General features: G+C 37.6%; 1 protein-coding gene across 2 annotated transcripts; it reads right to left on the bottom strand.

The window, feature by feature from the left end:
• Positions 1-3,584: 3,584 nt before the first annotated feature.
• Positions 3,585-21,347, bottom strand: LOC121970359 (G-type lectin S-receptor-like serine/threonine-protein kinase At4g27290). 2 transcript variants are annotated; one of them, XM_042521038.1, is made up of 9 exons: positions 21,274-21,347; positions 21,071-21,184; positions 5,738-6,967; positions 5,402-5,542; positions 5,180-5,310; positions 4,884-5,094; positions 4,431-4,668; positions 4,172-4,322; positions 3,585-4,064 (listed from the first exon to the last, which is right to left on the bottom strand). In XM_042521038.1, exons 2-9 carry the CDS (start codon positions 21,135-21,137, stop codon positions 3,723-3,725), a joined length of 2,511 nt encoding a protein of 836 aa, XP_042376972.1. In that variant the 5' UTR covers positions 21,138-21,184; positions 21,274-21,347; the 3' UTR covers positions 3,585-3,722. The 2 variants fall into 2 exon arrangements, with proteins under 2 accessions (XP_042376972.1, XP_042376971.1); XM_042521037.1 differs by lacking the exon at positions 21,274-21,347 and having other exon boundaries at positions 21,071-21,265.
• Between the last annotated feature and the right edge of the window lie 3,848 nt (positions 21,348-25,195).

Consider the following 25,195-nt stretch of genomic DNA (forward strand, 5'->3'; position numbering starts at 1 on the left):
TATCGTAGCCTCAATGAAACTTTAAATCCACTCATTAAAAGCCCATCTTGGTGTCCAAGAGGGGGCCGGTCCATGGCTTGGTGACCAAGCCATGGGGGCCGACCACTTCCTTCTCAAAAGGAGCCGACCCTTTGCTTGGTGCCCAAGCAAGAAGGGGCCGATCACCATAATTCAAATTATGAGGGTTGTTTTGAATTTTTAAAATATTCTTTTTGTAGATAACTACAAGTTTTAAAGAGAAATTTTAAATTTAAAAATTTTTCCTTATTTGAATTAGGTCACATGGTTTAAAAGAAAGTTTTAAAACTTTTCTTTTTTAACCATCCACATGAGTTTTAAAAAGAGAGTTTTAAATTTAAAACTTTCCTTTTTTGTAACCATGTTAAAAAAAGAAAATTTTAGAAGAGAAGTTTTAAATTTTAAAACTTGGTTTTAATTTTTAAAACTTTCCTTTTTTAACATCCACAATAGGAAATTAAAAGAGAGACTTGTAAAATTTTATAAGAGCTTTCCTTCTTTGCTTATAAAATTTTTACAAAAGTTTTTTTTCTTCTTCTTTTAAGGGTCGACCACCCTTGCTTGGTGCCCAAGCAAGGGGCCGGCTAATCAATTCAATCAAGAGGAGAAAAAAAAAGAATTAAAAAGGAGGAAAGGAAAAACTAGAGGAAGATTTTAATTTTTGTAAAAATCTTTCCTTATTTGCCTTGGGCAAGTATTATAAAAGAAGGGGAGGAGAGGCCTCATGATGAATCAATTCTTATTCTCTTGCTTGTGCTCTCTCTTGTGGCCGTCCCTCTCCCTTTCCTTTCCCCTTGCTCTCTTTCGTTCCTTGGTGGTGGTTGTGGCCAAATTCTAGAGAAGGAGGAGGAGCTTTTGGGTGGTATTCATCTTGGAGTATCGTTGCCCACACGACGTCCAAGAGGAGGTGAGGAATACGGTAGAAGATCAAGAGGTCGTTGCATACAAAGAAATGTATAACTAGTAATTATTTTCCGCATCATGCTAGTTTTTCTTTGTATGAATTCCAAACACAAGAGACATATGATTCTAGATTTTCGAATTAGTAATTCGAGTTTGTGTTTTTTTATATTTTTCGAATTTGTGATTCGATTGTTCTTTTTGGTTAAACCTATAATTATATAAGGAAATTAAATATTAAATTTTCTTAAAAGGCTTTGTCTAGGCGGTGGTGGATGATCCCATACCCAAGAAGGACTAGTGCCTCACCATGCAGTCCTGGAAGTCAATTTTGGAAATTAATATTTAATTGAATTTATAACATAGGTGGATTTGGATCAATAATGTTAAATATCGTTTGCGATCCAAATCTAAACCATTAAGAACAGATAAGTTAAATTTGGAATCAATAATGTTAAGTTCCGTTTGCGATTCCTAATTTAATTTCTAAAGAACACAATAGGTTATTTAGGAAACGTTCGACACTTGTACAAAATTTTTATATAGTGGAACCGGTCCAATCTTCCTAGGATCAACCAACACAAACATGAACAAGGTATCAACAAGACATTAAATAGATTCATGGCAAATCTACATAGTTTTATATCATCCATCACATCACATATACTCCCTAGTCCTAGATCTGGAGATCTACTCCATTGCAAAAGAAGAACAGCCCAAAACATAAAGAAAAGCATACTTACAATCCTATATGTGAGAAGAAGGGGAAGAAGAGATGCTTGCCGATATTTCCGATGTCTACAGGATGCCTCCTTGCTCCGGAGATGGACGAATCTTCAAGAGATGGAGGAGAATGAAGTTCTAGGATTTCCCCCTAAGGGGAGAACCCTTCCCCAAGGAGAGGGACGAAGTCCCAAACCCAAGATGCTTTGAAAAGGAGAGAAAACTCCCTTTTATAGAGCAGGGTGTGATCTCCACACGGCCCGTGACACGGCCGTGTGCATCTTCCCCTCGGCCAAGGTGACACGGCCGTGTAGCTCACACGACCGTGTGCTTCTTCTGCTTTGTCAAGGTTACACGACCGTGTTGATTCACACGGTCGTGGCCTTCTTCTCCTCTGCCACAGTCACACGACCGTGTGGATTCACACGGCCGTGACCTTCCTCCCCTCTGGATTGTTGGCACGGCCGTGCCATTTGGCATGACCGTGTGACTCACACGGTCGTGGCTTGATTTACCTCTGGTGGGGGAGCACGACCGTGTGGGTCACACGGCCGTGGCCTTCCTTGTCTCTGGAACATGGGCATGGTCATGCCATTTGGCATGACCTAAGCATGATAATGGCCACATGGCCGTGTGGCATACACGACCCAAGCTAGATTTCTTCCGGAGTTGCTCCCGTGTGCATTTTTGCTCCATTTCCTCTCCAAATCACGTCCTATCAATCAAAACAAATAAAGAGTAGATCTCCGAACAAAATATAATGGAAGTATGACATTATAATGAAATAGGGTGTAACAGCACAGATTATGCTAATCAAATACAGGTAGATGTGCGTCAAAATATGCATAAAAGTGTATATAATCTACGCACATCACCAGGGAAGGAGTTCCCAGCGTTGACCCTCCGATGCATAAGTCAGTTACCAGAAAGAGAGAAAATGGAACAACAGTAGCACAGACGTGAATAGTGAATAACGTGTACCTTCGCCGATGTTTGGACCTCCCTTTATATAGTGTCCTAGTGGGCGATGTGCACGCTCCCCAAGGCATGAGCACGCTTCCCCAACCATCTCATGAAAGGATATGTCAGAAAAGTGTCTCTAACATCATACCTTAACAGGACATGCAGATTTTTGATGAGATAGTGGAAGCTTCCGTCGTACAATCCGCCTATTGATTATGCCTTATGTCGGCGACACTATCTCCCAAAAGGATATTGAGAGATACGACAATGATCCCGCTGCTCGGCTGAGCGGGGTAGCCGTTCGGTTGGGTACTTCTTCGCTCGGTTGATCTCGGCTGCTCTCCCTTGTAGTGATTGGGTATAGTAGCTTGTCCTCCCCCGATCAGACAAGCGCTCCAGTCCGCTTAGCATTCTGTTGATCCACACTGAGCGTCTGACGATCTTATCATATTGTTTCGAGCTAGACGGATGGTCGGTTCGGACAAGTCTCTTGTCGATCGGACATTGCCTGCACCGATCGGCCATTGTAGTCGACCCTCGCTCGATCACCATAGACGAGCCCTTTGACACTTTGGCATTGAATATCTTAACTTTGACCTCTACCATGATAATTAACCCATACTAAATAGACCATTCTTTATCACCGCATCAATTGTCATGCCAGATTTTATGTATCGGTTCGCTGAAATGTTAACATAATCGAAGAAGCCCAGCTGGAACAGTCTCATGTTGATATTAATAAGTGAGCTGTTTCGGATCATTGTATTTCCTGCACAAAAGTCAATAACTAAATGAATAAAATCCGGCCCTATAAATATTAATTTATCATTTTTATATGTTTTGAATGGTTAATACTCGACCATTTGAACTGTAACACACTATAATTCAGAAAATTATTCAAGTATGATTTTGTCCCATCTTCAACTAGTGTGTATTAAAAAGATACATCAACGCGACAAGGATGATGATGATGGAGCAAGTAAGAATCAAATTTTGACTCTACTTAGAATCACTTCATAAACTAGATGAAATATAAACCTGATGTTAAACATTCGGTTAAATTTTATATACATAAATAGGCATTAACTTCAAACATAAACATGAAGTGAACTTTCCTACTATCTAGGCTCCAACTCTGATATTGAAACATCATTTTCAGAAATTTTCAATAGAATTTCATTGCTTCCTCTAGAGTTCCCTCTCCTTGGAATGCCATTTGATTCACCGGTAGTATTAAGGTTGCTAAGAAATGATGGTGCTGAAGGAATAGGAAGGTTGACAAAGTGGCTGTTGAGCATAAGAACAACATTGGCCATGGTGGGTCTTTGAGTTGGATCTTCTTGCACGCATAGTAACCCTATATGTATGCACCTTAATATTTGGGGAGCATCACATTGTTTAACTAGATCTTGATCAATCACTTGCAGGGCACTTCCTTGGGTCCAATGGCGCCAAACCACCTAAAATGAGATGATAGCATGTGTAGTTAAGAACTTTACTTCATTTGAATAAAATGTGTATCAAATTCTTATCACTCAATCAAATGGATGATTAATATAATGCTTACATGAGTAACAAGTTCAATTGGATATTCAATTCCTCGGTGACCACTATTCTTTTGACCCGTTAGAATCTCCAAGACTAGCACACCATAGCTATACACATCTGATTTAATTGAGAAGAGCCCATGCATGGCATATTCCGGTGCCATATATCCACTGTCATTAACAAGAAAAACATATTGAGATTTTCTCTATTTTTCAATAGTTCTTGTTCATTTGGAGGGTTAAATTTGGTCAACAATGATAAATAGAATATTTACGTACAATGTTCCGGCAATTCTTTGAGTGTTTCCTTGGGTTTCATCTGCACCAAAAAGCTTTGCAAGACCAAAATCTGAAATTTTAGGATCCATGTTTGCATCTAATAAAATGTTACTAGCTTTTAAGTCCCGATGAATGATCTTTAGTGGCGAATCTTCATGAAGATAAAGAAGTCCTCGACTGATGCCCTCAATGATCTTAAATCTTGTTGTCCAATCCAACTGCTTTCTCTTTGAATTATCTGCAACATCCATATGTACTATTTGGTTACTAATTTTGAAGATCATGGTGTGTACAATAGAGGAATGGAATCTTATACACAGTCAATCTTAAAACATATATTCAAGAATGGAATTGAACAAGTACATTACTAAGTATTGTATTAGATTAGCAAACTACTAGATAATCAATTCCATGGATTGAGGATGTTATGAAAAACGGAGATTGAAACTATACCAAACAAAAACTTGTCAAGACTTGTATTAGCAAGGTAACTATAAACGAGTAGTTTCTCCTCTGATTCTAAGCAACAACCCAATAGCTTCACGAGGTTTCTGTGTCGAAGTTTTGCAACTAGAAACACTTCATTTTTCAACTCATCTAGTCCTTGTCCTGAGCTTCTTGAAAGTCTTTTTACTGCGACATGCTCTCCGTTTGCCAACGTTCCCTGTTTTCAAATGTCACCAGAATTATTACTCATTTATCAGAATCATCCACAGTTATATACAACATTGCCAAATCTTCGGATTGACCTTATAAACAGGCCCAAATCCTCCTTCTCCTAGTTTGTTTCCATCAGAGAAGTTGTCCGTAGCTATCCTAATAGCCACTAGATCAAACAATAGAGATTCTGCACCTCTTATTTCATGTTGATCTTTATGATCTGTTCAAAAGATATTTTTCGTAGTAAAGAATAAGCAGGTATATATATATATATGTTTAAACACCATAAAATAATAGTTCAGTAGTCATACTCGATGTTGCTGCAAGTAGGTTCCCTTTTCGAATCGTTGCTTTTGTTCTTCGATGGTAAATAAAAATTGCACAAAGGAATAACAGTGCTGCAGCAATAGAGATGACAATAAATAGAATTCTTCTCCCCGTGCTATTTTTTCCTAAGCAAACATGAAAAATAGATACACATTTAATTGGATGTCTCAAAGAGAAATTGTAACATGGAAAGCATATTTCTTATTTTATTTGTCTTGTAAAAGAAAAAAAAAACTGCTTTTTTAGTGCTAAATGGTTAGTGAATAAACAAGTTAATGGATAAATTAGTGAAAAAAAGATAGATGTTTGATTAATCGTACTTGGATGATCCAGCAGATGTTCTCCTGCGAGCCGAACGTATAAATCATTTCCTCCAACGACAAAAGCCCTGAGATCCAGAAGATCACCAGGCCAAGTTATGCATGATCCATCATCCCCGCTGATCAGCGCATACGCCACGCAGGAGCAATCATTCAAGCACCAAGTCTTGCATTCATCGAGACTCATGTTTCCTCGTGCTGTAGCGTTCTCAGTGTCGGGCACCTTCACGTTGGACACCTTGGAAAACTGGTTGTTCGACGAGCAATTCAAAGGCTTCTCCCTCTCGCACCATCCGGCCTCGCTGCTTCCGTTCTTCTCGATCTTTACGAACCCGTTCAAGCAATCACAGTTGAACGTATAGTAGTACCAGGTGCACACGCTGTTGCGACCGCAGCGATTGTATATATCGCAGTCGTCCTGCGGAATCGACCACAGAAGTTGCCACTCTCCATTGCCGCCCCTGTCAAGAAACCAGAGCTGGAAGGTTCCATTGGCGAACAACACCGACCGTGACAGCACCCGCGTCGGCGTGGCCGTGTAATTAGCCATAAAGTAGATCTCATTCTTGTTGGAAACAAACGAGAGCCTCACTGAGCTCACCACCTGGCTCGTCACCATCATTGGATCGCCGACGAACCCATATCCGTTCCATGGGCCGCCTCGATGAGTTTTGGCGGATCCTTTCAACATGACGATGTCCGGAATAGCTAAAGCAAGAACCACGTGGGCGTAGTCTCCTGGAGAAGGATCCTTGGGGCTCCTCCATGACACTTGCCGCCGTGAAGTATTGGTCCGGAAGTTAAATCCGAGCTTCATGCCTGGGACATACGTCTGGCTGTCGCCTGGGTGGTCGAAGCTCTGCCATAGATTAATCGAGTTGCTGTCGTTCAGCACGAGATTTCCAGAATCTAAAAGATGCAAGCGTGTATAATTTAGTCCTGTGGATCTCGTTCCCGTCGACCAAACAATTCTGTGTTCCTCAAACAAGATTAGATTTCCATCGGAAGTGAGGTTGAAGGATGCCATGGATGTGTTGACAGACTTGTTTCGATTGGCGATCCATACTACAGTGCCTTCTTGCGGTGTGAGATTGCAGTACCAGATTCCTAGGTATCCCTTCCCTGAACTATTATCTGGATTGAAGAAGCCCAGTTGGAACAACTCTCCTGTCGATCTCAACGTCTGGCCATTCACAAGTGAACTGCTCTGGATCATTGCATTAAGATCTCCTGTATCAAAGTCATAAATACAATAATTTTGGTTGACTGTGGATGAATTTGGATGATATCTTTGAGAACTTAGGTTTATTATTCCCCTAAACTATGTTGATAATCATTTTTTTTATGAATTTGAACTTTATAAGAGCGTTAAATATCATTTTTATTTTAATTAAAAGTAGTTGAAACACTAGAAACCTCATATTCATGCCAAACTAGGGATGAGAAAAATAAAATTTTGGTATATTATATATATTGTACCGATATTTATTATTTATACTGAAAAGTTTGGTATGGTATAATACCATACATAACTTTTCTATATTAGTATTGATATAATATTTATCATTTTTTGATATTTTGATATACATCAAAATACCTAATGTATATATTTTAAATTAATTATTATTTTATTTAAACTTAAAAGTTATATGGGGCAGACTAAAGTTGACATTAAAAAATGATAATAATCATAATTAATTGAGATTAAATATAAATTATTTATTATTTTTAAAAGTTGCGTTGGAATATCAGCTAGATAAAAAGTTCTTCCTTTGAATTTTTTCTCAACTCCTCCATCAAGCCACTCTTGCTCCCCACCTTAAGCTTGTCAATGTCACCTCCATCTATGATTGACTCCCTTCTTTGATCTCTTTCTCCTTTCCTCTTCTCAAAAACTCTACAGAACCCAATTCTCTTAAAACACTAACCCCAAACCATGATCTTCTCATCTCCCTTCTTATTTTTCTTCACGATCCCTAACTCGAAGTCGCATACACTCCTCAATTACTTGAAATATTTGTTGAAGTATTCATCGTCTTCACAAAGTCTATTCTTGGATTTCAACAAGACAGCCAAAGGTTTAATTTCTCTTATCCAACTTTTTCTTCTAGATTTTTTCCTCTCTTTGGATTTAGTATTATATTTACTCATTATCTTTTGTATCATAAACTCTCTATTTCCACATACAGCGAATCATATAAACATTACCCTTTTTTAAAATGGAATGTATTGTGCTGCCAAATTCATCCCAAACATCAAACACAATAGAATAATTCGAAACACAGATATTTATGGGTCAAAAAGGAATTAGAAAATCTTCAAAATCAAAGCATCCTATAGCTCCTACACAATCCAAGAATATATTTTGGAAGCACTGTGAAAAAAGGAAAAGAAAGTTGTGTGATGAGAGCAAACAACAAATAGGAATATATAAATATAATAAAGTTTAAATCCCAGCAGTCTACGAAAGTACTAGCAAATTAAAAAATCACTTGATAAAGAGGTGTAAGTCAAGTCCATTCTACAAAGTGAGTGAGAATGATGAAAGTCAAACTATCTAATAGATTATGTGACAAGGAACTGCCTTGGTTCCTCATACTTTTAATCAAAAAATATGTGAATTGAAATTGACAAGGTATGTGATTGTTGATGAATTGCCTTTTAGGGTTGTCAAAGGGAAGGGATTTGTAGATTTATTGTACGAATTACAACCGAGATTCAAAATTCCCGATCGAAAGAAAGTTGCAAGTATGATTTATGATTTATTATTAGTTGAGAAAGCTAAAATACAAAGTTAGATTGACGATCAAAGGGTAAGTGTCACAACTGATACTTGGACATCTATTCAAAACATCAATTATATGGTAGTGATAGCTCACTTTTTGGATAGTAATTTGAAGTTACATAAAAGAATAATTAACTTCACAAAAATCACTAGTCATGTAGGAGAAGAAATTGGCAAAATGGCTAAGGTTTGTCTCAAGGAGCGGGGGTTAGAAAAAAGTTTTTTCAACTGTAGTTGACAATGCTTTCTCTAATGACACTGCAATTGATTACTTGAAAAGAAGAATGAAAAGTGAAAATTCATTATTATTTGAAGGGAAATACTTACACTCAAGGTTTGAAGTGCCGAGCCGTGCCGCCCGAAACAGTCGAAATTTACCGTTCTGGTGATGAACCGAAACCGGCACATGAGGAGAACAAATTTGCCGGTGGCGGTGGAGGCGTCGCGCGATGCTTCTGTGGCCAGAAGCGTCTCGCGACGCTTCCCGCTGCGGCGGAAGCGTCACGCAACGCTTCCCGCGACGGCGGAAGCGTCACGCGACGCTTCCGTGGCCAGAAGAGTCGCGCGACGCTTCCCGCTGCGACGGAAGCGTCGCGCGACGCCTCCCGCTGCGGCGGAAGCGTCGCGCGACGCCTCCGCCAGCGCTGGAAGCGTCGCGCGATGCCTCCACCGCCAGCGGAGGCGTCGCGCTCCGCAGCCGCGATCGCGAGATCGGGATCGCGGGGGCGGACTGTTACAAACGAATTTTTTTTAATTAATTAAACAATTCCTAAGTGAGATATTTTGAATAGGCTTTTATAAACCCTAATTAAATTATCCCTATAAAATATATTTAAAATTTTAAAAAAACTTAATTGATATTAAAAAAAAAATCTTTTTACTGTTTTAAATTTATTTAATTTTTTTTTAAAAAATAAAAAATCTAATAAATCATATTTATATTCTAATAATTTATTATTATTATTTTTTTGTTGTTTAATTTATATTTTAATTTTTTTTACCATTTTAAATATATAAGATTTAAATTAATAATTAATTAAATGAATAAACAATTAATTTATATAATTATGATGTATCAATTTTAATTCGAGTAATTAATACATCTTTAAAGAAAATTATATTTAATTATTTTTTTTAACCATATTAAGTTGTTCAAGCAACTTATATAAAATCAATATACAATTTATTTTAAAATTATATACAATAAACTTATCTATCTAATAATTACTATATATTAATAAAAAAATATCGAAACTGTATCGGCACGGCACGATATGATACCGAAACCGTATCGTTCCGATCTGAGACCGAAACCTCGGCACGGGTCAAAATTTTAAATCTTGCTTACACTTGAGGTGTGTGTGTCATATTCTTAACTTAATTGTTAAGGATGGCTTGAAAGAGCTTAATGTTTCAATTAAAGGTATAAGAAATGCAGTTGTTTTTATTCATTTTCTCCATCAAGATTGAAAAAATTTAGGGAGTTTGTCATACTAGACAAGTTTTCTAGTACATCAATAGTATTTATGGATGTCAAAACAAGGTGGAATGCAACTTATAAAATGCTTGAAGTTGTATTAAAGTATAAAAGGGTGTTCGAAAGGATTGTCAAAGAATGGTTTCCTTTTATGAATTATTTTCGTGAAAAAGATGAAAAGGGAAAAGAAAGGATGGGACCTCCAATTATTGATGATTCGGAGAATGCAAAGACTTTTGTACACTTTCTAAAAAGTTTTATGATGCTACTTTTAAGCTAAGTGCATCAAAAAGTCATGCAACCCAATTAATTTATCAATCAATGATTGTACTACAAATTGAGATTAAGAAAAAGAGAATTGATGATTCAAATTTAACTCTTCAAAAGGTAGCATGTGAAATGAAGTTAAAGTTTGACAAGTATTGGGGGAATTGGAATAATATGAACCCTTTGATATTTATTGGGAATATTTTGGACTCGAGGAACAAACTTTAGATGATCAAAGTCAGTGTCAAAAAATTTGGAGGTACTCCTACAAGGATCCAAGAGTTCGCTGATAAGGTCAAACAAAACTTAGTAACTTTGTGGACGGAGTACAAGGGAATAAATGATAAATTGAATGTTGAGAGTCAAAGTATGCAGATAGAATGTTGTGGTAGATATGGTGGTACTAGTGGTGGTGGTGGTCTTTGTGATGAATTATTTAATGATGTGGAGCACAAAAAAAAAGAAGAACAACTTGAAGAGATATTCAATGAAGTGGATTAGTACCTAGCCGATGAGATTGAAAAATGATCTAATCAATCTTTCAATCTTTTGGAGTGGTGGAGAGGAAGCGAAACTAGGTACTCAATCCTTTCAATTATTGCCAAGGATATTTTTGCAATTCCATGCTCAACCATTGCTAGCGAGTCCGCTTTTAACTTGGGAAAAGGGTTGTGGATCCTTTTAGGACCAGTTTGAGTCCTAAAATGGTTAAGGCATTAGTGTGCACTAGTGATTGGCTAAGAGCGGAGGAGTTTAGTTTTTGGAAATATCCAACGGATAATGACCTTGAATTATATAAGAAAATTGAAGAAATTGAAAAGAGTAAGAGTTTTTTTATTTAATTAAATTTAAATTTAAATCATATTTATCATTGTTAATCTAACATAAATTATAATGTTTCTTTTCACAACCGTAAATGCCACTCAAAACTATTCCAGAGCTACTTGTTCAACTTCCGCCTCTACTTCGGTCTAACTTGAAGAGTAAGATTATATTTATATTGCTAACTAGATGTCTATGTAGCATGGATGCTCTGGAATTTTTTTTGAGGTATTGGATATAGATACGGATATGATACGGGTAGAAGCTATGTAGCTGCTACTATATAAAAGTAGTTGCTACAATTGTAGCAGCTACATAACTGCTACAACACAAAGTAGCTGCTACAATTAAAAAGCTATGTAGCTGCTACAACACACTACTGTTGGTGCAACCTTAGGTCAAGGTTGACCTGCTTGACCTAACTCGAGTTGATCTGACTCGAGTTATATTTTGATGTTTGACTTAGGAAGATTGTCGGTGCAACCTTAGGTCAAGGTTGACCTAGTTGAGTTGCATGTTGATGTTTGACACTCGTGGAAGAGTTGTATTCTTGATATGGGACAAGAATAGATGTTTGGGAGATTATTGGTGCAACCGTAGGTCAAGGTTGACCTGGTTGACCTGATTCGGGAAAAAGTCCAAGTATGGAGACTTGGCACTGGAAAAGTCCAAGCAGGGAGCTTGGCACGCGAAAAGTCCAAGCAGGGAGCTTGGCACTAGAAAAGTCCAAGTATGGAGACTTGGCACTAGAAAAGTCCAAGTATGGAGACTTGGCACTGGAAAAGTCCAAGTATGGAGACTTGGCACGGAAAAGTCCTAACTGGGATGTTAGGCAGTGTGGAAAGTCCTAGTGAGTGAAGCCAGGCATTCGGGAAAATCCTGGTGAGTGAAGCCAGGTGAAAATCCTAGTGAGTGAAGCTAGGTGAATGGGAAAGTCCTAACTGGGATGTTAAGCAGTTGGAAAGTCCTGGTGAGTGAAGCCAGGCAGTTGTGGAAATCCTGGTGAGTGAAGCCAGGTGAAAACCCTAGTGAGTGAAGCTAGGTGAAAGTCCTGGTAAGTGAAGCCGGGCAAGGGAAAATTCAGATGGATCAAGGGTGATCGGACATCTGGTGATGGGAAGTCCAAGTAGGTCATAGGAGTGACCGGATACTTGGTACGGAGAGAAAAGTCTAAGTGGGTCTAAGGGATTGACCGGACACTTAGCGGGGAGTCCTAGCAGGTCAAGGGAGTGACCGGATGCTAGGCGCAATGTACCAACAGGTCAAGATTGACCGGATGTTGGTTTGGACTTGGTTTGGGTAAAAACCAAGCTCTGGATCGATCAGTGGATCGATCCATGAGCTGTTGTCTCGATCGGTCCGGTGACCGATCGATAACGATCGATGGCTTCGAGGCTCTTGATCGGTGCAGACCGATCGAGACGCCAACTCTCGAGAGTTGGTGACGGTCCGGGACGATCGGCCTAAACTGATCGGTCCGCACCGATCGAGCACGATCGATGGCTCGAGAAGATATGGCTGATCGTCTGGGGACCGATCAGACTAGAGCCTGATCGGTCCCATGACCGATCAGAGGCTCGACGTTAGAGCTCTGGATCGGTGGAGCTGATCGGTCAGTATCCGTTGCGACACAACGGCTAGTTTCTGTGTCTTCTTCTTCGCAGGTTATAAAAGGAGATCGAGCCTCTGCTTCTGATGCTGCTTCTTCCTGATTATGGCGATTAGAGCTTTGCTGAGCTCTCATTGTGCTGAAGCTCTGCGTGAGTTTCCTGCTGGTTTTCTAGCTGAGTTTGGATCCTAGAAGCTGCTGTTTCATCTGGGTTCCAATCGACAACAAGAGGCAAGCAAGTGTTTTTACATTCCTGTTGTTCTTGTGTTCTTGTTCTTCTTGTACTCCTTATTGCTGTTGCAAAGATTGTGGTGAGGTTTCTCCACCCCGAAGGAGTTTATATTAGCCGGTTCTCCGGGGACTCATCCACCGACGGATTGATAGGGCTCGTCCACCTTACGGACACACCGAGGAGTAGGAGTATCATCTCCGAACCTCGTACATCGCTGTGTTAAGGTTTGATATTCTTCCTTTCGTTTCTGTTTTAGTTTTCCACTGCGCTAACGAATTGTAGGAAGAAACGAGCGATTTGGGGCGGCTATTCACACCCCCCCTCTCTAGCCGAGTACGTAGGATCCTAACAAGTGGTATCAGAGCGAGGCCGCTCTTCATTGGATCAACACCCGGGGGAGCACAAGCGCTAGAGAATGGATCGGTTCGGAGAAGATGTCACAATTCCACCTTTCTACGATCGCGACGACTTCGCGTTTTGGAAGGTAAGAATGAAATATTTTCTTATGACTAATCTTGAAAATTGGAGTTGTGTTCAATTAGGGTTCAAGCCTCCGATGGACAAGAAAGGAGAAACCCTAGAGAAGAAGAAGTGGACCAAGGAACAAGTCCACCAATCCCTAGTCAACGATGAGGTATTGAAAATTTTTGAATTTTCATTACCTAATGATATATTGTGTAAGATAGGTGGTTACAACAATGCCAAAGAATTGTGGAACAATTTGGCCAAGCTCCATGAAGAAAGCTCCATTTCAAGTCATGAAGAGGAGTCAAGTGAGCTAAGTAGCTCACACCATGGGGATGTGGATTTAGAAGTTGAGGGCCACTCAACATCTAAAGAAGAAGAGGAGGAGATTTCTTCTTCAAGTTCGGAGCAAGAAGAAGAAGTTTCTACCTCCGGAAGGGATGAAGGAGAGAGCGTTCATCCATCCTCAAACCTAGGTAACTCAAGCCATTTAATTTCTAGCAAATCACACATAATGTGCTTTGAGTGTAGGGAGTATGGACATTACAAGAGTAAGTGTCCAAGGAGGATTAGGAAGACTCCACCGGCACCAAAAGTCAAGGAAGCCGGAATCCCGATACGCAAAGGCAAGGAGCACGTGGTGTGCTTTCAATGCAAGCGAAGGGGACATTATCGGAGCCAATGTCCAAGGGGGAGGCAACCTCACAAGGACAAGAGATCGAGCACATGTATAGGGGGAGCTAGGGCAAACCCTAAGGTAATCTCTAAGGCACATTCTTGCAATTCTAGTAGGATGCATGCTAGTAGTCTTATTACTATTGTCAAGAATGATAAGCATGTTAATTCTAGGAACCAATATATGTGTTTAGGTGCCAAAGATGTTAGTCTAGATAAGGATAACACTAGGAAAGCCAACCCTAGGATTAACACATCTAAAGTTAAGGGAAACCTAGGTAGAAATCCCAAATCAACTAGACACATGCCTAGGAATACCTCAAAGAAAAATGATAAATTAAAGCTTGAGGTATTAGAGAAAGAAAATCAAGTCTTGAGGTCAAGACTTGACTCTCTAGAAAAGGCCCTTGAGGATTTGACTCTAGGGTCTAGGGGTCAAAAACCCAAGTCCAAGGACAAGAAAGGTTTGGGTCACAAACCTAAGTCCCAAGTGGTCAAGCCCACTTATCATAGTGTTCCATTCGATTATGGAATAAAATCTAGGGCTAGGAAGTCCACCACCAAGGTCACAAGGGGAGTCACCCCTAGAGTTGATCTTGATGAGTCCCAAATGACCAAGGCCTTAAAGCCTAAGAGGGTCATTAGGAGGGTTGCTAGGGAAGTTATCCCTAGTGAATATTTAGTGAACCCAATGAGCTCTAATAGGTATTGGGTTCCTAGGAGCATCTTCTCTACCCCATAGATGGGTTAGAGAGTGTCAACTCCGATTAGAAGGGTAGTTAACCCAACTTTGAGGAAATTGACACTCAAGGAGCATTTTCAAGGTTTTGAGAACTTTTGAAAATGAAATGGAATTATCATTTACTCCTTTGAAGAGTTAAATGTGCCTAAAAGATTAGAAATTTCATTTTTAATCTCAATTGGCACAATTTGGGAAAATCTAGAGAACTCTCGAGGAAAAAATGAAACATGCCAAGTTTTGAGGATAAACTTGATCTTTAAGTGGCATAAATTAATCTAGAGTTCAAGAAGTGTCAAAATTAGGATTTTGGCATTTTAGGGCAATCAAGGGTTAAATTTTAGGTTAGCAAAGTGGTTAAGGATACTTAGATAGGTAATCTAAGTATATTTATTTATGCTAAATCTTGCCATGATTGTTTGCCCTCACATGTCATGACATCATGTTTAGTTTTATTATCATTTGAAATGTCATGATAATGCTTAGGCTAGTTTATATGTCATGCTCTATTTAAGTTTTCAAACTCTATGCCATGACATCATGACATTGGCACATGTTTTCATTTATGATACCATTTTATGCCATGTCATCATCTCTTGCATTAGTAATCAATTGAATTGATTTAAGGATGAAAAACACATTTTGATATTGAGATCAAATTTGTGTTTAGAAAATGCATGAGACCTTACTCTAAGATACCTAAACCCATATCTCACATCAAATTGACTTGAATGTGGTTTGATACACCTTAGATGTGTGTGAGATATTAGGATCATGAGTTAGGATCAAGGTGCATAGTTCTTGTACCTAGATGAGCCTAATTCAAGAAATGAAGGATCATAGGGAAAGCTTGTGTACAAGTCATGTACATCTAGCCCTAAGATTATGGTCCTAAATTCAAATGGTTTTAAAAGCATATTAAAATTGTTTTGAAAAACCTTGATGAAGCTTTCCTAGTGATAGCATTCATCATTGAACATTGTGATACAAAGTTAAGTTAAACTTGAACTATTTCAAAGTGTTTGAACTTTGTATCAAGATTGAAAAATGGAAACTATTTTCATAGAAACTATTTTCCATGATAGTATATGTTATGAGGAATGTATCCTCAAAATTTCACAATTTTCAAATTTTCTGGAATTTTCTAGGAGTTTCTGAATTTCGGAAGGAAATTTGAAACTGCTATCAGTACTGGATCGGTCCGGGGACCGATCCAGTCTCTGATCGGTGCGTGGACCGATCTAGAAAGCATGGATCGGTCTGCAGATCCGGAGTTCGAGCACGAGTGCGATCGGTGAAGGGCGATCGGTGCGGGGACCGATCGAGCGTCAATTTCTGATTCTTCAGCTGTTGTCTGAAATTTCAGTTATGGAAATAGTGTTTTTGGATTTCTAAAGGTTTGGAACTCACAAAGACATTGTTGGTGCAATGGTCAAGGGGGAGTTGACCTTTAGGGGGAGTTTTACCTAATTGTCAAGGGGGAGTTGACTTTTAGGGGGAGTTTTTACTCCTTAAGCCTTTTGAGGATTAGTGATATGGGATTATCGCTAAGTTGATTGTTGAGTTTAGTATCAAGGGGGAAATTAAGAGTTTCGATGAAAGGTATGGGACTTTTATTAGGAAGAAACTCTTGACCTTGATACCCTCTTTTTCTTTTTGATGTGTGTCAAAAAGGGGAGAGTGTTCATTGGAGAATTATTGGAGAAACCCAAGTTAGGTTATCGGGTTAACCTAAGCTAGGGGAAGAATGTCAAGGAATGTTCAAGGAAGAACATTGGAATTCTTTTTGATGTGTGTCAAAAAGGGGAGAGTGTTCATTGGAGAATTATTGGAGAAACCCAAGTTAGGTTATCGGGTTAACCTAAGCTAGGGGAAGAATGTCAAGAAATGTTCAAGGAAGAACATTGGAATTCTTTTTGATGTGTGTCAAAAAGGGGGAGAATTATTGGAGAACCCAAGTTAGGTTATCGGGTTAACCTAAGGGGAGAATGTCCAGAGAATGTTCAAGGAAAGAACATTGGACATTGGAAGATGATTGGAAAACCTAAGTTAGGTTATCGGGTTAACCTAACTTGATTATGGGTTTTGTCAAACATCAAAAAGGGGGAGATTGTTGGTGCAACCTTAGGTCAAGGTTAACCTGGTTGACCTAACTCGAGTTGACCTGACTCGAGTTATATTTTGATGTTTGACTTAGGAAGATTGTCGGTGCAACCTTAGGTCAAGGTTGACCTAGTTGAGTTGCATGTTGATGTTTGACACTCGTGGAAGAGTTGTATTCTTGATATGGGACAAGAATAGATGTTTGGGAGATTATTGGTGCAACCGTAGGTAAAGGTTGACCTGGTTGACCTGATTCGGGAAAAAGTCCAAGTATGGAGACTTGGCACTGGAAAAGTCCAAGCAGGGAGCTTGGCACGCGAAAAGTCCAAGCAGGGAGCTTGGCACTAGAAAAGTCCAAGTATGGAGACTTGGCACTGGAAAAGTCCAAGTATGGAGACTTGGCACTGGAAAAGTCCAAGTATGGAGACTTGGCACGGAAAAGTCCTAACTGGGATGTTAGGCAGTGTGGAAAGTCCTGGTGAGTGAAGCCAGGCATTCGGGAAAATCCTGGTGAGTGAAGCCAGGTGAAAATCCTAGTGAGTGAAGCTAGGTGAATGGGAAAGTCCTAACTGGGATGTTAAGCAGTTGGAAAGTCCTGGTGAGTGAAGCCAGGCAGTTGTGGAAATCCTGGTGAGTGAAGCCAGGTGAAAACCCTAGTGAGTGAAGCTAGGTGAAAGTCCTGGTAAGTGAAGCCGGGCAAGGGAAAATCCAGATGGATCAAGGGTGATCGGACATCTGGTGATGGGAAGTCCAAGTAGGTCATAGGAGTGACCGGATACTTGGTACGGAGAGAAAAGTCTAAGTGGGTCTAAGGGATTGACCGGACACTTAGCGGGGAGTCCTAGCAGGTCAAGGGAGTGACCGGATGCTAGGCGCAATGTACCAACAGGTCAAGATTGACCGGATGTTGGTTTGGACTTGGTTTGGGTAAAACCAAGCTCGGATCGATCGATGGATCGATCCACTGATTGTCTCGATCGGTCCGGTGACCGATCGGGCGTGCTGAATTTGCTGACTCTTGACTGTGGTCGGAAATCAGCAACTCTCGAGAGTTGGCTGATCGGTCTGGGGACCGATCGGCCTAAACTGATCGGTCCGGACCGATCGAGCACGATCGATGGCTCGAGAAGATATGGCTGATCATGCGGGGACCGATCGGACTAGAGCCTGATCGGTCCCATGACCGTCGGAGGCTCTGGACCGATCGGTGGAGCTGATCGGTCAGTCCTAGCCGTTGCGACCTGGCTAGTTTACGTCTTCTTCTTCGCAGTTATAAAGGAGATCGAGGCCTCTTTCTGCTTCTTCCTGATTACGGCGATTAGAGCTTTGCTGAGCTCTCATTGTGCTGAAGCTCTGCGTGAGTTTCCTGCTGGTTTTCTAGCTGAGTTTGGATCCTAGAAGCTGCTGTTTCATCTGGGTTCCAATCGACAACAAGAGGCAAGCAAGTGTTTTTACATTCCTGTTGTTCTTGTGTTCTTGTTCTTCTTGTACTCCTTATTGCTGTTGCAAAGATTGTGGTGAGGTTTCTCCACCCCGAAGGAGTTTATATTAGCCGGTTCTCCGGGGACTCATCCACCGACGGATTGATAGGGCTCGTCCACCTTACGGACACGCCGAGGAGTAGGAGTATCATCTCCGAACCTCGTACATCGCTGTGTTAAGGTTTGATATTCTTCCTTTCGTTTCTGTTTTAGTTTTCCACTGCGCTAACGAATTGTAGGAAGAAACGAGCGATTTGGGGCGGCTATTCACACCCCCCCTCTCTAGCCGAGTACGTAGGATCCTAACAACTACAACACAAACATTGTTACAATTATAGCAGTTACGTAGCTAAGACAACATAAAGGAGCTACTACAACACAAAGTAGCTGCTACAACATGAAGTAGCTGGTACAATTGTAGCAGTAGCTATATAGCTGCTACAACACAAAGTAGCTTTTATAATTATAGAAGCTACATAGCTGCTACAACACAAAGTAGTTGCTACAACACACAAAGTAGCTGCTACAATTATAAAAGCTACATAGCTGCGACAATATAGACTTTGTGTTGTAGACTTATAGTAGCTATAAGCCCTAGTTGCTACAACGTAGAGTTTATGTTGTAGCAACTATGGGCTCGCAGTTGCTATAATATGATTAAATAAATTATGACCACGTTGTAGTAGCTATGATTATGTAGCTGCTACAATAGTCAACATAGAGTTAACGCTCATTGTTATTACAATAGAAAAATAATAAAAAAAATCTACTATATATAGTGAAAATGGGGCATAGTCGTGCAATGGAAGTCGGGTAGGATATCATTTCTGTTGATTTTAAAGTTCTCATCCATGGATAACTTTAAATAATTAACTATCTATTATCCTCATCTTGCATCTATTTCTACAAGTGTGTTATATGCCTATTGCAGTGAAGGAGCAGATGTGAGATGTCACTTCACATTCATTTAAAAAATGGTTTGATCCTAATACAAATTATAAAGTATTTAGTTTTGTGTTTTTTTAGATAAGTAAATTTTGTTGGATAAGAAAAAAATATGTTTTTTTAATCAATATATACTTTAGTTTATGTTAATTGTTACTGGTGAACTTTCTTTTATAATTCAATATTTTAGTTGTTAATAATTGATCGTGTTTTTTAAATTTTATTGTTGGTTGTCAATTTGTTAATGCATTGTTTTTATGAGTAGGAGTATTATGTGACTTCTGAATTAGTTATATTTCTTAGTGTCAAAGTGATTTCGGTATACCAAAATTTTCATAATATGAAATCTTCGGTATGACCGATATGTAATTTATACTCTACTGAAAATTCGGTATACTAAAGTTTCGGTATACCAAATTTTTGATAATGTACCGGTATAAATTTTTTTATATTGAAAATTTTGGTATATCATATTGAACCAACTCTATGCCTAACGTGCAATATTGTAATTTTAATATTCTCTTAAATTTGTTCATGTTAATTTTTTATCCTATATAACTGTTAAACACTATTAGCTAAAAGAATTTGACCACTACATATGATTCTACATATGATTCTAATAGACTAAAATGATTTTTAGCCAACTAACTAATTGAAATCAAACTAAGCAGGTTGAGCGAAGAAGCATTTTTTAAATCTTTAATAAAATTAAATGCATAAATTATCAAATAAATAAATTAATCAATTCTACGATGCTATAATTTATTTCTAGACTAAGATTTCTTTATTAAACATACCAGAAGTTGAGGACCGGACAAGAAAGGAGAGCGTTACTATTATTGCTTTTAGGAACCGAGAAAGAAAGAGCTGCATCTGCCCAATGGAAGCTAAAGCTCTACAATGTTGTATTGCCTTTTAGAGTTCTACAAATCCTAACAAAAAGTCTCAATTTAACGCCTTAAATTTCAAACTGATGGTAGAAGTCCAGTCAATTGTCTTATCGGTGTTAGAAAGATTGAAAAATTGTGTGTATGTAATTAATTTGGAGACTGCAAAATGACTGCCTTAAGTCTACAGTTTGTACATGTGATTTACGTAATTTGGAGATGAATCTTAAAGATATTAGAGTGAATGTAATTATCTTTATTATAAAAAATACACCAAATAAATATTATTGTATTTTAAATTTATTTTCCTTTATTTTGAAGTTTCGACAAACTAAAAGTATTTTCTAAATATATTTCGTTATTTTAAATTTTATAAGATTGCCAAATGTTTTTGAACAATAATGAATAACGTCTAATTGACTATAGATTATTAAATATTTTTAATAAGGAGTATATGATGTTAGAGGTTTTAAATTTATTTTAAATAGGCACAGTTTGCAGTCTTAATTATATACCAAACATATTCATTTGTATTGATTTTCAACCTTGTGAGATCATTAAATATTTTAACTAAAATTATATATTTAATGATATTGAAGTTCTAATATTTTGATGTTCAATTCTATTAATTTTTATTTTATACGATTGTCAAATATTTTCAACCCAAAAGACTTATTCCATTCCCGATGTAAGCAATAATAATGGATGAAATGAAGCAAGTCAAGTTAAACAGAGGATTTAAAGAACAAGAGGAATGCATCTTAGGTGAAAGTTCAAAATAAGATGAGTTTTTTTTTAATATTTAGTAAAATTAAATGTGGACAAGGATTTCTTTCTTAAACATACCTGAAGATGAGGAGTGGCCAAGGACGAAGAGCGTTACTGCTAATAGAGAAAGAAAGAGCTGCTGCATCTGCCCAATGAAAGCTTAAGCTCTTAATGATTTTGAGATGCTTCCAACTGCAATTTAATCGGTTGTATTGCCTTTTAGAGTTGCTACAAATTTTAGCAAAAGACATAATCTAACATATATTTTTTTTAATGGACACCTTTAAAATCTGATGGGAACCGGGAAGATAGACAAAGAGATGAGAATGGTTGACTAATTCAACAAAGTGTCAACATCCGATTAGAAAAATAAATGGGAACAATTAATATGAAGTGGACGACCTAGTCGATCGACGACTCAGTCCATGTAACATGGTAGTGAAAACGTGGAATTCGTAATCCCAGTAGTATATATATATATATATATATATATATATATAAAGAAAAGAATTTTTTTCCTTAATTTTATCAAGATTTGAACTACTTTATGATAGTAATTTTATTCTGTACTAATCAACTCAACTTTACCCAGGGGCACCTAGTCCATGTAACATGATGACAATAAGAGAATACATTTATTTCAGCGCTCTCGTCAATCCGTCTCAGGGCCAACACGAAAAAGATAAATCATGGACGACTACTAACCTTTGGAATAGTAATTAACACATAAAAGAGATATTACTTTAATTTTATTGAGATTCGAACTCTAAATCTCATGATGATAACTCATCTATGTAACATCCATCATGAATAACTGATTTAATTAAAATAATTTTACGAAGAAAAATACATTTTTTTAAAATGTCTTTTCAAAAGTCAACCCATCACCTACTTTTACAAAACTACCCTTATTCTTTTAAATCAAACTATTAAATTTTCTTTCTCTTCTTTTGTTTCCTCCTTAAAAGTCTTTTTAGATCAAATTATTCTTATTTTTTTTATACTAGTAAATAAATTTATTTTACAAAACGAAAAGCCACAAAACACTCTTTCCAATCATTCTAAGTCACCAACCTCTTGACCTCTTCTTAAAAAAAAAAAAAAAAACTTCTTCTCCTTTAGCTTGTGATTTGATGTATCACATTTTCCGTTACTTCTCTCCCCTTCCCTTTAGATTTTGGCATTTTAGAAACCTATATTATGTGTTAATTGTTAGTTTGGTGCTTTAAGTTTTCATCTATTTTGATAGTAGGAATCTTAAATATTTTCTATTATTTTGAAGGATTAATTGTTGAATATTTATTAGTTTTATCATTTAGGATTGATTCTAAGTATCTTTATTACTTGACAAATGTCTTGATTTCTTATAGAACTATTTAATATGTTAAGATATTTTTCAAGAAAATCAAATGTTTAAGAATCATCATCTTCTGAAAAAAAAAATACTAATCAGTCCACTAAAAAAAAGAATTATGAAACTTGTGTTGAAAAAACTCTCAAGAATCTTCTGATAAACTTCATATTAGTTCTATAAGAATTTAAATCAAGTTTTGTACTAAATAAACATGATTGCTGAATGTAAAAAAAATAAGAATCGATTATTATCTCCAATTATTGATATCTTGAAAAATGTCTTGAACACCACTTGAATGTTGCTTAATGTTTTAGAATCTTCTAAACACTCCAAACCTCTTATGTAGATGATGTTATTATTCTTGAAAGGTTGTATATTTAGGGACCCTAAAGGACAGAGACTCATTACTATCATTGAGTTAATTCTTAAGATTATGACAAATCATAACACGAAAATCATAGCATATTAAAAGATATGATATGCCTATTAAGGTAAGATTTTGATTAATTATGCACATTTAAATCTTACAATATATGAATACTTAATTAAGATAAAAGATGTGCATTAAATAAAATCTTAACAAATTTGAATTACTTAATAATGTAAGATTTTTACTTAAAATAAAATCTTTCCAACATTCTCCCACTTGACACATATATATCTTATAATTCACTAAATAAGTGAATAAGATACATGAATCATGATGATAGATTCTCTAAACATGAGTATTATCTTCCATCTATCACAATGCATCATGCTTCTCAACCGATGTTTCTTAATGAATACACCTTATGTTTATTCAAGGTCCAACTTTAGTGATATTTCTCAAATTACTGAATGTGTACACAAATATGAGAATACATCATAATTGAGTTTCATTAATTACCAAATTATTTTTACAACTAAAATTAAATAGAAACAAGTTCTATTCTTTTTACATGATCCCTAAATTTCAACTGTGGCATGCCTTTAGGATTAACAATCATCAATTCAATGCTAATGTTTTCAATAACCACTGTCCTATCTCTAACATATTCTTTTATGACTAGATACTTAATGCCAATATGTTTAGTTTAACTCCCATTTTTATTGTTTTTATCCCCAAAAAAATAACAACTGAATTGCCACAATATATCCTCAATAATCTATAAATAGAATCCATAATTCTAAGCCCTGAAATGAAACTCTTTATCCAAATACTATGTGAGGTCACCTCAAAATAGGATACAAACTCATCCTCCTAGTGAAAGTGACAATTAACATCTATTTTGCATTTCTCCAAGACACAACTCCATTAGCTAGCATAAAAATATATCATAAAGTTGATTTTCATGAATCAATATAGCTATCGTAGCTTGAATCAGAGTAGCCAATCACTTCTAATTTTTCAGCACGTCTAAATGCAAACATGTAGTCTTTAGTCCCTTGAAGGTTTCTCATCACCTTCTTTGCAACTTTCCAATGGTTTATACTCAGATGACTTTGTGTAGGATCGTTGCGCTAGAGGGGGGTAAATAACGCTCATGATTTTTCAAGTTTTTCAAAAAACATTTGAGAGTAATAATAGGCAGCAAAAATAGAAAGTAAAAGCAAATAAACATTAACACAACCAAGTTGTACTTGATTCGGAGCCTATGATGACTCCTACTCTAAGGCCTATATGTGAGAGTGCTTTCGTTGGGCAATCACTAATCAATCGTAAAGATTACAGATACAATTTCAATTTAAGTGCAAGTAATTTGAAATGTCAACAATATTGATGACTCAAAGGTAGGTCTTTAGCGTAGTCATCGTTGAAGTAGCTTTCGGGCGTTGTCGAGTCATCTATCGAGCAGTGCGCAGGAGAGAAACTTGTTCATACTGATGTTTGCAAGCTGCTAGTCAAACCCTCTTTTTATATCCCCATCCGAGTGCTTAAATCCCCTCCTGGATGCCTGGAGTGTGCTGACATGGTGAGCTCTTATTGAAACTTTATCCGAGAAGTTTATCGATGTCCAGGCACCCAAAGCATTGACATGGGTCAGCAAGTTGATGAGTTACTATTTGATATAGTCTTTTGGGTTAATATTTGGTGTATTACATTTAATTTCACATATTTATATGCACTTTTTATCATGTTTATATATGGAGATTGTTTTATCTCAAGTGTATATTGTTTTATCTTAATTCATGATATTAATCTCACAATTTAAATTTAGTTTTGTAGGGCACTTGAGTTGATTCAATTGGTATATGATCAAGGCCAACAAGTGATCCATTCCACAAATGGAGAAGATCATACCCAATCTAGTTCAACCTATTCCTACTTATTCATCTTAACCCAAGTCAAACCCACCTCAACAAAACCCTAATGTTGCATTTGAATCTAACTTAAACCCCCAAATAAGCTTGGTTCAAAATCTGATATAAAAACCCAGATTTCATGGATGAACAGTGGCTTGCGCTACTGTTCATCCGCGATCTTCTTCATTGCGCGACGCAACCCACCATCTTCTTCCTCTAGATTTTATTCTCAGTAAGTTTCATTGACGACGAGGTTCCCAGCTACTGGTGTCCAGGTTCCGGCCATCTGAGCTTGCTTTAAGGCGTTCCTGTGTTGACAATTCTGGTTCGACGACTCTATTTCCCCCCTAATCGGTGGTGTTCCTTCAATTCATTGGCTCTGCCTCACAGCAGTGATCATCGGCGGCATTCCTTTGGTGTCACTCGATCCCTTCCGACAACCTTACATCCACCACCAGTGCCACATTGGATCAGAGTTTCTAGAATCACAGAATTAGAGATTCCCTGAGTTTGGCAGCTCTGATCTTCATCAGCTTCACTTGGAGAGCTGTCCTATGGTTTTGGCG

Source organism: Zingiber officinale, chromosome 4A, assembly GCF_018446385.1.
Source record: "Zingiber officinale cultivar Zhangliang chromosome 4A, Zo_v1.1, whole genome shotgun sequence".
Taxonomy (NCBI): Eukaryota; Viridiplantae; Streptophyta; class Magnoliopsida; order Zingiberales; family Zingiberaceae; genus Zingiber; species Zingiber officinale.

What these genes read in the sequence shown, in the direction of transcription:
- LOC121970359 (XM_042521038.1), bottom strand. Translation starts at nt 21,137, where the DNA reads ATGCAGCAGCTCTTTCTTTCTCTATTAGCAGTAACGCTCTTCGTCCTT. An exon ending in CCTACTTGCAGCAACATCGA is followed by an intron (nt 5,311 to 5,401) that starts GTATGACTACTG and finishes TCTTTTGAACAG; the next exon opens with ATCATAAAGATCAACATGAA. An exon ending in CAAAGAATTGCCGGAACATT is followed by an intron (nt 4,323 to 4,430) that starts GTACGTAAATAT and finishes TGTTAATGACAG; the next exon opens with TGGATATATGGCACCGGAAT.